Raw genomic sequence first — 12,230 nt, 5'->3', positions numbered from 1 at the left:
CGTATAATCGAGGGTCCCAGAATCGCATGTCAGTAACTAAACGGAATACCTAAAAAAAGTCTTGCTTACACTGGCTTGAGTGAATTCCTCGATAGGTGCCAGTTTTGACGGTAGAAAGAGACCTTGCCCCAAGGGACTTTTAAATCTGGGACTTCTAGTGAACCCGGTATCTACTGGAATAGAATAATATTGGCCAAGAGGAATGACTTCATGTTGAACACGTCTGAGCCAAACTTGGGTCTTGGTATTGGTTCACAAAAGGGTCACGACGTGTTTTTACCAGTAAATCAGCAATGTCGGTTATAATCAACTGTAGACATTACATATTTTTCCACCAATTGATACGGTGCTCATCAATTAGCTCGATCCGGGGTTTGGAGCCTTTGGCCCACTTTGCTCGGGTCATCATGAGCCGGACTTTTTTGTTTATCCATTTCTCTCTGGCTCATCATTGACACACAGATCGACATTTCAATCTCCTAACTGAAATCTTTGCTGAAATCCACATCTAACTGGAAGCCTTGGTACGGTATAGTTCATACTCATAGCTTGAAAACAAGAAGGGGGCCACTCCTTTAAGATCATTCTCAAATAGAGGCATGCTGGCATAGTACTACGGTATGTTAGTTGGCACCAAAGTAGTGGAGAAAAACATACCTCAAAAGTTCCATTGGAGCTCAAGCTGCCTGTCTGAACAGTCCACTCCCAGGCTAAAGAGCCATCATGCGGACGAGGCTGTGCGAAGGTAGTAGTCATTAACGTATAACCATCCAAAGCTGCTTTCAGAAATCTGTCACCCTTGATATAACCCATGCGAATAGCTTTGAAAAGACTGGCGACAAACATGGCTGTCCCTGAACTCTCAATGTAGTTGCCGGACTTGTGTTCCAAACCAGGGTCCATCACAAGCCACCAGCCCTTGGTAGCCTTGTCTTGACATGGCACGAGGGCATCAGTCAGGGTTTCTAAATACTTCAGCAGGCGCTCGCGACCCTGGTGCTTTTCAGGAAAGTAATCGAGAGTGTCCGTCAGCGCCATGACGTACCAGCCTACACCGCGACTCCAGACATGGGGTGCAGCTCCAGTCTCAGAATCAGCCCAGACCTGACTCTTGCTGTAATCGAATCCATGGACAGGCAGGCCATTAGTATGGCTGCTTGAGCGCGTCCCGGCGTCGACGAGGTCAAACTGCAAGGCGATGTCGTCCCACGCAGTACTATTATTGGGCTCAAACTCGTGGGTCCAGCGCGCGTAGAAGACGTCTAGCATGTAGAAGCCATCGAGCCACATCTGGTCGATATACGCCGGAAATCGATGGTAGAAACCTCCGTCAGGCGTGCGGCCGGTGCGGTCAATCTGCTTCCGCATGTGCGTCGCCGCCTTCTTGTAAATTTCGTCTCCCGTTGAATTGTACATATCCAAGAATGTATGGCCGATTCGAATATCATCGATAGAGTTGCTGTTGTTATACATAAGAACAGTGCCATCGTGCTCGGGGTACAGAAGGATATCCGCTCCACGCTTGACGTAGTCAAAGTACTTCTTATCTCTGGTTCGTTCATAGGCTCGAAGGATTCCGGAGTAATATGCAGAGACCGTGTAAGCCAGAGTGGGCTCAACTCCATGCTGCATTTGAGAGTCGGCCATCCATGTCAAATACCGTGGACGGCCTTGGAACTCTGTGTGTTTGAGCTTCTGACCGGGCTGGAAAGTGAACCACCCCTGAGGGAGATTTGTGCCTGCGGCAAATGCAGTACTGGCTAAAGAACTAAGCGCAAGGAGAGAGAACCGCATGATTGCTGGTAGAGCATGGAAAGAAATTAAAGCTGAGTCTTGTACTATCCGTCAACGCCTAACAAGATGTTGCATAGCTTAAATACTTGCCATTATAATAAATAGGATAGTTACATATAGACCTCAGCCAGACTACAATTTCGAGGAATCTGACTTTTCCGAAGTACAACATAATGCATAGACATATTATCTGATCTGCCTGTAATAAAACTTCAAGGATTGGACAACAGTATCGTCACATTGACATCTTCATCGGGATTTAGACAAAGCGGGGTAGGGTTAAGCTTAATCGAAAATGATCAGATCTGCAAAACAAGGTAATCTTTATGGTGGATAAATATTTTTCAGTCCGAAGCCTGGTTATTTATGTGGTAAACTCGTGACGGAAAAGCAAAAGCGGAAAAGCCACAAGACTGGATGTATGCCTCGGCTGACTTTTGGCGTTGATTCGCTATTATGCGAGGGAAATTGACTAATCGTCACATTCACCAGCGATTGTTTTAGAAAGCTCGTGTTAGTTGTGCCTCTGTGTTTATTTCTCCGGTCTCTCTCTGTTTTGGTAAGTGTCATTTGCCTCTAGAGACTAAATAAAAACAAATTATGCATGTCGTACATATTATTATCCTTCTGGTCAACCCTGAACTTTAACTGATGCCTTGCCCCTAAGCCGCATACTCGGCAGCTCATAATAAGGTGGAATTCTTGGCCAGGGCTTGGAAAGCACATGTCAGTGATTGCTATACGTTTAAGGGTCGTACAGTCACAGTTGCTTAATCCTTCACTACCATTGGCTAGAAATCTCTACCCGTCCAGTCTCGTAATCCATCATGTGTCTCACTTCTACCAATAACGGAAGAGGCAAGTGACAACTTAAACGATACCGAACCCGCGTATAGGCTTAAAGTAGCCTTACTTGCCTTTCCATTTTAGTTTACGAAGGTGGGCCCGGCTCTTTGTGGACTAACTAACCAACTAACCTGATGTGAATATAGACAGGTTGGGTTTGAGACAGCCATCGGCAAAAGCCGACTTAGCGCATCTTCCCAGACGAAGCTAGCCACACCGTTGTAGCACGGATATCGTACCAAGCAGCAGCACTTTTATATCTAGACTAGAGTAGTCTTCCCTGCTAGTTCCTGTTTCCAAGTCAGTTTTCTCCACTTCACAGTTCCGCTGACGCAGCGTTTGACTATAACGAAACTTTAAACTGGGATAAGATTGCGCCAATGGTTCCTGTAAACATATTCCCTGCAGCTGCCAGCACGTGGTCTGATCAAACGTCTTTCCGGGTTCTTAATAGAGCCCGAAACTGGAGCTTCAGAACTGGTGCGAGCGTTATTTGACGTGATTTGTAAATGAATCATGGGTCTTCAGTGTTCTTAGTTCTAGCGTCGAGTTCAACGGTGGATAGCGCTACGAAAAGCCGAGCGGCAGATCCCAATCTGTGCATGCACTCAAAACAGCCTCGCAATTGGGACGCTTGATTGCTTGACCGACTCTTATTTACACTGATTCAACAACGTAATTAGGCGTCTGGCAAACCGGCCTATAAGCTTCAGATCCCGCGTTATCAATGCTCGAGCCTACTGTAGAACTGACTACGAACTGACTCGCGGATAACCACCCTATGGACAACCCAATCCTGTACCAGAAGGTAAAACACCGATGTTGCTATTAAGGTTTAAGGAACTTTTGGAATCATGTATTGATCAAAGGTCAGTCAAGCCTCGTATTCCAACAAGTCAGACCCATTAATTAAAAGTATAATCATCAGGTTTAAATCTAGTATGCAGCCATTCTTTGGTGTTCCCCTGTCTGACCATACTATACGAGGACGTTATCGCGCATATGCTCACCGAGGCATAGACATCTGGGTTCCTGTAGACCTTGCAACAAAATGTGGCCTTGGCGTGTTGAGAGGGTTCTTGGTATCGAAGATGACTATAAATAAGAGTCTGTCTCGTCGCTCTCATCGAAACCTCTATCCTCATAACACTCATCATCGCCTGCTCTATCACCTCACTTTCACATCAAACATCAAAGCGAACTTGCACTCATCGTAGCTTTTTAGCTTCACGAAAAATGCATCCTCAGACCATCTTGAACGCCCTGGTTGCTCTTGCTGCCACTGGCATGGCCGCTCCTTCTGAGGCCCTCAACAATATTCACGCTCGAGCTGTAGTCAACCACGACTCTCTTAACCCTGTCAAAAAGACAATCGAAGGAGGGGCGATCGGTGCCGCCATCGACAGGTGGCAGCCTCTTCTTCACATTGCCGACGGTTGTCAGCCGTACACTGCTGTTGACACGAACGGTAACGTCAAGTACGTAATCAGATCAGTGTTCACATCAAATACCTCCTATAGCTAATCTTTTGTATAGTGGCGGGCTCCAGGATAGCGGTAGCAAGACTGGGGGCTGCAAAGATACCAGTAAAGGCCAGACATATGCTCGTGCCGCCATGCATAATGGCAAGCTTGCCATCATGTACGCTTGGTACTGGCCCAAGGACCAGCCTGCTGATGGCAATCTTGTCAGCGGCCATCGCCACGACTGGGAAAACGTTGTTGTCTTCATAGACAACTATCAATCTCCAGGGGCTACCCTCTATGCTGCTGCTGCCTCTGGCCATGGCGACTACAAGAAGACTAAGAACCCTCAGCGAAGTGGCAATAATGTCATGGCTGAGTACTTCACCAGCTTTGGCAAGAACCACGAACTGCAATTCAAGACTAGTCCCGGACGCACCTATTGGATCTATGACTGGGCTGCTATGACTCCCGCTGCCCGCCAGGGTCTGATCACTGGCCCATCTGGCGATCCCAAGAAGCCTTGGGGCAGCGCCAATGTCCCTTTCATCGACGCAAACTTCGGCAACAACCTCAACAAGGCCTGGTCCTGAAAAGGCTAATGTTCAATGGACTTTTCTTGTTACTCAGAAGCATATGTCCACACACGAAGCAGCATTTAAGAAGGCGGTGAACAGTGAGACAAGACGGAAGAGTGAACAGGGAAAGGCTAAGGAGGAACGCGATAACTTGGGGAGGGAAATGCGAAATGCACAGAATGGTGTGTTGAGGCATCTAGCTGGGGAGGAGGAGAGAGAGATGGAGTAAATATTGCCTATAGCGACGACATACTTCTTTGCCTACCTCCAGGTTGTAATTATTTAAATGCGATCTACTTGCGTCTTAACGACAAATCAGCGAACCTTATGTCTTTATGAAACAGCTAAGATAAACTACTAGCCGTTGTTAATAATGCTACAGCTTAGTTGAGGGTTTTAGAATTACAGATTACTAACATAATGGTTAGCAAAGGGAATACCTAAGAGAAAGTCTTTAACTCCTATTGGCCTCTGGATATATTTAGCCTGGCGGTAACGTAGCAATCTTGGAGTAACGTAGCAGATTACATAAACATCAGTTGCGGGGATAAGGTCAGATCAGCGTCGCAGTACAAGCGTCGCAGTACATATTACTAGACCTAACCTTTCATTCGTATGAAAACATTGACTTAATAGCCATACAATGTTCGCACTGCCATTCCTTTTTGGCGCAGCTGCGGCCGCTATCTATGACAAACCTCTGGCCACTGTCCCAGGACAACAGGATGCAATCCCCAACTGGGACTTTCAACAATTGCACAAAATCTCCAAGGACACTGCAGCCCTTTCCCAGCCAGGCGTCGACACTTCGTCCTGGCATCATGCGCCTGTATCCCGATGCACTTTGATGGCCTGTCTCTTGGCCGAAGGCACCTATGTCACAGATGGTCCTGATGGGCTCTGGTACTCTGATAACCTTGACCATTTTGACCAGAGCCCATTCTCTGCTCCCTGGGTGTATCGGAACCAATTCAGATTGTCAGCTGGGCATATATCATCACAGCGCCATTATTTTCTTCAAACCAACGGAATCACCCCTGCTGCAGACTTGTTCCTCAATGGCAAGCAGATCGCCGACAACATCACCCAGTCAGGTTCCTATGTCGGCCATACGTATGACATCACACCTCTTGCACGAGAGAAAAATGCACTTGTAGTCAAGGTATATCCTACAAACTATCAAGACCACTTGGCCGTCGGATTTGTCGATTGGAACCCTTATCCGCCTGATAATGGCACTGGAGTGTGGAGAGAAATCACTATCAAACAGACAGGCGACGTCTTTATGGGTCCAGTAAGCGTGCTAGTTGACATGGATACACCCATGAAGCAGAACAAAGACCACCATGTGGACGTCACCGTCAGGGCTCTTGCACGAAACCTGAGCAAAAAGCCAGTAACGTTTATCGCCAGAGCCGAGATCAGAACTCCAGATGGCAAACACCTTAAGGTGCTTACTAAATCTATTCGCCTCCGGGCTAAGGACTCAACAATGGTTGAGCTTCCTGCAAAGATCCAAGATCCACAAGTTTGGTGGCCATCAGCCTGGGGTAAACAGCCACTGTACTCGGTCCAGCTGACCTACTCTATCGGCGGGTATGACACTTCAGATATCAGTCCTCGTACCAATTTTGGCATTCGGACTGTCTCTTCTGAGCTGAATGCGCACAATGACACTATGTTCAAGGTGAACGGCCATCCAATCCAGATCAGAGGCGGCGGCTATACATCCGACATGTTCCTACGATGGGACTCCCAACGTTTTGAGTATATAGCGCGCTATGTCCTGGACATGGGTATGAATGCTATTCGCCTCGAAGGCAAGATGGAGCATCCAGAACTCTACGACATTGCTGACAGACTCGGTATTATGATTATCGCCGGCTGGGAGTGTTGCGATCGGTGGGAGGCTTGGCCCTACAACGACGACATATCCCAGGACCCTCCCCAAAAATGGTCCGAGGTTGATTACGAGACCGCCAACGCTTCCATAAGGCACGAGGCGGCTATGATGCAAACCCACCCAAGTATGATCGCCTTCTTAGTTGGAAGCGACTTTTGGCCTGATGACCGGGCCACGGCGATATACCTTGATGGCTTACATGACGCTGGATGGCAAGTCCCCATCATATCCTCAGCTGCGAAGCGTGGTTATCCAAAGGCCCTTGGCCCCTCCGGAATGAAGATGGAAGGGCCCTATGATTGGGTCCCGCCCGTCTATTGGTCCGACAGAGAACCAACAGACAACAGGTCTGGATCCTCTTTTGGATTCGGAAGCGAGCTAGGCGCTGGCGTCGGAACGCCTACTAAAGGAAGTCTCATTAGGTTTCTGACGGACAAAGACATGGAAGACTTGTGGAAGAAGCCAAACAAGGGCCTCTATCACATGTCACAGAATACATCACAATTCTATGATCGGTCCATTTACAACAAGGCGTTGTTTGCTCGATACGGCAAGCCAAGATCTCTAGACGACTACCTGATGAAGGCGCAGATGATGGACTATGAAGCAACACGTTCTGAGTTCGAGGGTTGGGCAAGCCAATGGAGCGCTTCACGTCCGGCCACTGGTCTGATCTACTGGATGCTCAATAACGCCTGGCCGAGCCTCCATTGGAACCAATTTGACTACTATCTCCATCCTGCTGGATCGTATTTCGGCACCAAGATTGCCAACCGAGTTGAACATGTAGCCTTCGATTACTTCAAGAGCTTTATCTGGATCATCAATCAGTCCCTTGAGCAATCCGGTCCGCGCTCAGTTCATGTCGACTTGGTAGATTTGCAGGGGAACCACATCTCTCATCAGAAGCTTCACTTCACCACAGAGCCCAATAAATCTCAGATGGTTGGTGACATAAGCAGCTCCATCAAGAAGATTACAGATGTCGGCGTGCTTCGCCTGCTCCTGGCTGACAGCGATAGCGAGAAGGTACTCAGCCGCAATGCCTACTGGCTATCCAAGCAGAAGGATATAGTTGACTGGACCACCACGTCGTGGTATTCTGTCGACGTTAAGCAGTCCGCCAACTTCACTGCACTGAACACGATGGAACAAGCGACCATCACAGCGTCGACCTCCAAGAACAAGACTTCTGGGGGTTGGAGGCTCCGAGTTGAAAATAGCGCCACAGTCCCCGCGGTGTTCATCCAGCTCAACCTGGTAGATAAGCGCAGCAACGATGTGACTCCGTTAACCTGGTCGGACAACTATTTCAGTCTACTTCCGCGTGAGTCAATTGAAGTTGAACTCACCGACTGGTCGGGCAAAGGTGCTATGGTACAAGTCTATGGCAAGAATGTGAAAAAGTCTTGGATTAAACTGGGCTGAGTGATAACTAAGATATATAGCAAGGTGTCTAAGACTTGTTAGATGCTTTTTGATTAGTTGCACTCAGTATACTCTATTTATATAACCGAGCAGTATTTATGTAAGTAGGAGTTCATCAGTATCGTTGTTTGGCATGGCTTCGAGTTGCCCTTGGCATACAAAAGGAATAACAACAAGTTGTCGCAAGACAGTAGATAAATTGAAAATAAAATGCTGAGAGATTAGATGAAAGGAGCTGGGAAGAGGCTTCATTTGTGTCTTTTCGACTCCATCTCGCAGCGCGACTAATGTATGGACATGTGATGCTTGGAGCAGCGAGGCGCAGGGAATGTCTACTAGGATAACTATAACAGTACCTGCCCGGAGATGAGATACCAGCATAGGCAAGACTGCAGTGACCTGGAGTATCATGCACGGCGATCGCTTATAGGAGGTGTTACACACAGGCTTTCAAGCGCTGATTTTTACAGGGTTCGGTCTGCTGCTACAAATCACAGAGTCAGGTAAGCGACATATACTAGGGTCGGAATTAGATGGTGACATAAGCTTGAGAACATGTCGGGCTTTCGTCTGATATTGGCAACGAGCAACTCTTTGCAGTTCAATAATCTGGAGCCACCTAGCAAAGTTTTTTTTAAGACTCGAGTGACTGGTGCGTGCCTGAGTTGTCGTCCCCAACTCGAAGAATTAGGCGATCGCCACTCACATGCCGTCCACGCCGTGATGGATGGGCATGCGAAACTTGCAGTCATGAACCATCAACTCGTGTGTCTCGGATCTAAGATTGAGAGCAGCACTGGATACACAGCAACCGCTGAAAGTGAGTTCAACAAATACGTTAATGCTGGACCTCAAAGGAAAGCAGCAATCCGGCATGCTTTGCCTGCCTTCCCTACGTCCTTCTTAACAAGATATGCAGGCCTGCTTGAGAATGGCCGTAATTGAGAGTGCTACCAAGCTAAAATGCTAACAGTGTATGACAAAGCTATGTATTTGTTGAAAACGCCACATTCGTATTGTTGATAAAAAGGCACAAACGAGTCAAAAATGTGGCTTGCACTAATCACGTCACCACAAGATAAACCCCTCTAGATAAACGGAGAAGGATTTACATTTTGTCCTCTCGGCAACAAAAGATCAAGAAACAAAATGCTAAAAAATTGACTGCGAGAATTAATTAAGAGGTTTAGAAAAAGCAAAAGCACTTCTTCGATGAATCATCCCTAGATCATGCTGTCTCACCTCAATTTTCGTATCTTTTCAGATCCCTGCCAATCGTATTTTGCTGCAGTGCAGCCACCTTAACTCTTAGCGCTTTAGAAACACCCGAGAGGCCCCTGTCGCTCTGGAAACCCGAGAACCTTATCGTGTTGGTTCCTTCTCCTTGCATACACGATGACGAGCATTTGTTGTTGGGCCAATCTCGACAAATGCAGCTGCTCGGATGCGGAAATACGTGGGTTATAATAATAGCTTGAAGTAAGTTCGTCTTAATTCATTTATGAATTTCTATCTTCTCTATTATTTTATTTCTTTTGTTCTTTGACGCAGATATTCACAATGCGTAGTTTCGCTGTACTGGCTTCTTTATGCCATCTTACCTCCGCACTATCGATCCCCGTTTACCCGAAGAAGAGGGACGTTTCAGCTGGCGTTGCTATTTATAGTTGTACCCAGCCAAACACCATTGCTCTCACTTTCGACGATGGCCCATTCGTGTACACAGATTCTGTCCTCGATCAGCTTGCTTCAGCTGGAATGCCGGCCACGTTCTTCCTCAATGGTTATAACATCGGGAATATCATGGACTACCAAGCCACTGTTAACAGGATGATCGGGGAAGGACACCAGGTTGCGTCGCATACGTACGTATAAAACATCAACCTCTTCAAAGTGTGGTCACTGACGTTATGTAGCTACGGCCATCCAGATCTCGCAGGACTTGCAGATTTCGACGTCGAGCAGCAAATGTCGCTCCTGAGCAATGAGTTCATCAACATCATCGGCAAGTATCCTGTTTACATGCGTCCTCCCTATTTTAGCTTCACCGCTCGAACTCTCGGAGTCCTTGGTCAATTGGGCTTCAAGGTTATTATTGCTGATATCGACACCAACGATTGGCGGTACTCGTCGTCTGGTGGTGCTGAACCCTCTTTAGCTTCATACTACGCTGGGCTTGACAATGGTGGTTCCATTGTTCTTATGCACGACGTTCATCAGAATACTGTTCAGAATATCCTGCCTCAAATTATTGAGGCAACTCTCCAAAGTGGAAAGAGAGGTAGGTTGAAGTATTGTTCCGATATGTGTCTGGCTAATGCTTATCTAGCTGTGACCGTGGGGGAATGTCTTGGAGATCCCGAGACAAACTGGTACCGAGGTGGAGCAATCCAAACACCAAAATGGAATGGCACCGACACTCAGGTCATCCCAGTCAGTCAGACGCCAGCACCCGAGAGAGCAGTGGTATGGGAGTAACTTCGTTTTGAGTCTTTGAGGGCATTATCATACACTTATAACAAAAGACGCAAGTCGTGACACTCATTTCAATTTAAATATTTTCTCTCTTCTACTCACAGTCCCAACTTCCCATTAGCCATCTCACGCACCTCCTTCTGACCTTGTGTCAACCCCTCTTCTTCCGTATCAAGCCTTTCGAGACCCATCGCCTGAAGACCCGCCTTGGTAAGAATGTTCTCAACCCTGGCTCCGCAATCCTCATGGTCGTATTCCCTCTCCCATGTGCCGTGCGATCGCGTAAAGTCAATTGGAACATCTCCTTTCTGAAATGCCTCACGAGTCGTCAGGAGAGACTCAATATTATAGGGTGTCAGCGGATTGCACGCGTTGTATGACACGCTTGAATCAACGAGCCCGGGGTTCGTGGGATCCACACCATGGACCAAATCACAGTGCCAGAAGACATAATCACCGGGTCGGACAGGGGGAATACCGACGATGGCTCGCTTGATGTCGAGATCAGGATGGCCCTCAACAGTTGGGAAGAACTGGGTTTGGCCTGGAGTGGCGCCTGGGAACGTGGGTAGAGAATCGTTGTACTCTCCAGTATGGAACAGCGGTCTCAGCATGATGTAGGCCATAGACAACTTCAGACTGGGGAGTACTCGTAGTGTCCCTTCACCAGTCTGCGTGTTTGAAAGGGACAGCCATCCTTGAAGACTTCTCCATACCGAGCAAGCTGTACCTGTATGATAAAGATCACTTTGGGCTGTGACACGGTGATCCGCAGACCACGCATCCCAGTCTTGCCAGTTACCCTCAAAAATGGCCGCGTAGTTCTTTCGATTCTCATCATCCTCCCATCTTTCGATCGCCCCACTATCCATGTGAGGGTCCAAAGGAAATTGTCCGGGATCATTGCTGGGATAACGGATGCGGATTCGATCAGGGTAGATAACCTGACTGTCGAGGTCAATGGGGATTGTTGGATCAGATACGTGCCATAACCTGGAGACACATCTCATGGCTTCCAAGACTCTGGGATGGGTTCGCATTTCCATCTGTGCTTTGGTCCAGAACACGTTCCAGGCTGCAGGTTTGTGGTGGGGATGACCGCCTACGCCCGGATGACGCTTGGTGTAGTCCTTCAGCGACGTCTCCCAACTGACCGCTTGCTCTTCACTGACAACGTTTCGAAGGATTACGCAGCCTCGTTCATGCACCAGCTTGGTGAAGTCATCGGGAAGTTTGCCGCCTACAGCAAGTTAGAAAGGGATTATTCGAGAGCATATGAATTCTTTTGTTGGGAAACCGCATACCGTTCTTTCGGACGTCGTCGAAGTCAATCTCTGGAACCAGGGCAGCTCCATGCTTGTCGATGTGGTCGACTTCCTTACGCAGAATCTTGACCAGGCGCTCATACGACTCTATGACCTTCTGTTTATTCTCAGGCTTGACGAGTGACTTTTTCAGAGCAGCAAATCTCTGGTCCAGCAGGTTGCAGCTACTTGTCTCTGTTAGTAGAGTGACTCAAACCTGATCACATGCCAAAGCAGCGGTAGACTTACTCCAGCAAAAGCTGCTGCGATAGCTCTAACTGCTCTGTTTCGGTATAAGACATTTTCCTCAAAGGCTATAAATGCCGGAGTGAAACTGCTGGTTTATTGCTTAAGTGAAATAACTTGTTGAAATCAAAATGCGATGCAGATAGGCAGCGATATGGCCTGATGGTACTTTGTATATAAACACAAACTGGTG

At 47.6% G+C, this 12,230-nt stretch overlaps 5 protein-coding genes; 3 read left to right on the top strand and 2 right to left on the bottom strand.

Annotated features, from left to right (window-relative positions):
* Positions 1-508: 508 nt before the first annotated feature.
* On the bottom strand, positions 509-1,794 carry FFUJ_14411 (related to cell wall glycosyl hydrolase YteR; the record flags this gene model as incomplete). XM_023568995.1 has 2 exons in its annotated part: positions 509-613; positions 658-1,794. 2 exons carry the CDS (start codon positions 1,792-1,794, stop codon positions 509-511), a joined length of 1,242 nt encoding a protein of 413 aa, XP_023436271.1.
* Positions 1,795-3,876: 2,082 nt separating this feature from the next.
* Positions 3,877-4,696, top strand: FFUJ_10235 (related to NPP1 domain protein; the record flags this gene model as incomplete). XM_023568994.1 has 2 exons in its annotated part: positions 3,877-4,118; positions 4,177-4,696. 2 exons carry the CDS (start codon positions 3,877-3,879, stop codon positions 4,694-4,696), a joined length of 762 nt encoding a protein of 253 aa, XP_023436270.1.
* Positions 4,697-5,324: 628 nt separating this feature from the next.
* Positions 5,325-8,012, top strand: FFUJ_10234 (related to beta-mannosidase; the record flags this gene model as incomplete). The annotated part of the gene is made up of 1 exon (XM_023568993.1): positions 5,325-8,012. The coding sequence occupies one exon, from the start codon at positions 5,325-5,327 to the stop codon at positions 8,010-8,012; it is 2,688 nt and encodes an 895-aa protein (XP_023436269.1).
* Positions 8,013-9,572: 1,560 nt separating this feature from the next.
* FFUJ_10233 (deacetylase) lies at positions 9,573-10,490 on the top strand (the record flags this gene model as incomplete). XM_023568992.1 has 3 exons in its annotated part: positions 9,573-9,877; positions 9,929-10,293; positions 10,342-10,490. The coding sequence occupies 3 exons, from the start codon at positions 9,573-9,575 to the stop codon at positions 10,488-10,490; spliced, it is 819 nt and encodes a 272-aa protein (XP_023436268.1).
* A 95-nt stretch (positions 10,491-10,585) lies between these two features.
* On the bottom strand, positions 10,586-12,093 carry FFUJ_10232 (uncharacterized protein; the record flags this gene model as incomplete). XM_023568991.1 has 3 exons in its annotated part: positions 10,586-11,727; positions 11,792-11,976; positions 12,041-12,093. 3 exons carry the CDS (start codon positions 12,091-12,093, stop codon positions 10,586-10,588), a joined length of 1,380 nt encoding a protein of 459 aa, XP_023436267.1.
* Positions 12,094-12,230: the final 137 nt, after the last annotated feature.

The sequence above is a fragment of the Fusarium fujikuroi genome, chromosome FFUJ_chr10 (genome assembly GCF_900079805.1).
Source record: "Fusarium fujikuroi IMI 58289 draft genome, chromosome FFUJ_chr10".
Classification (NCBI taxonomy): Eukaryota; Fungi; Ascomycota; class Sordariomycetes; order Hypocreales; family Nectriaceae; genus Fusarium; species Fusarium fujikuroi.
This window is presented reverse-complemented; position numbering and strand designations above follow the sequence as displayed.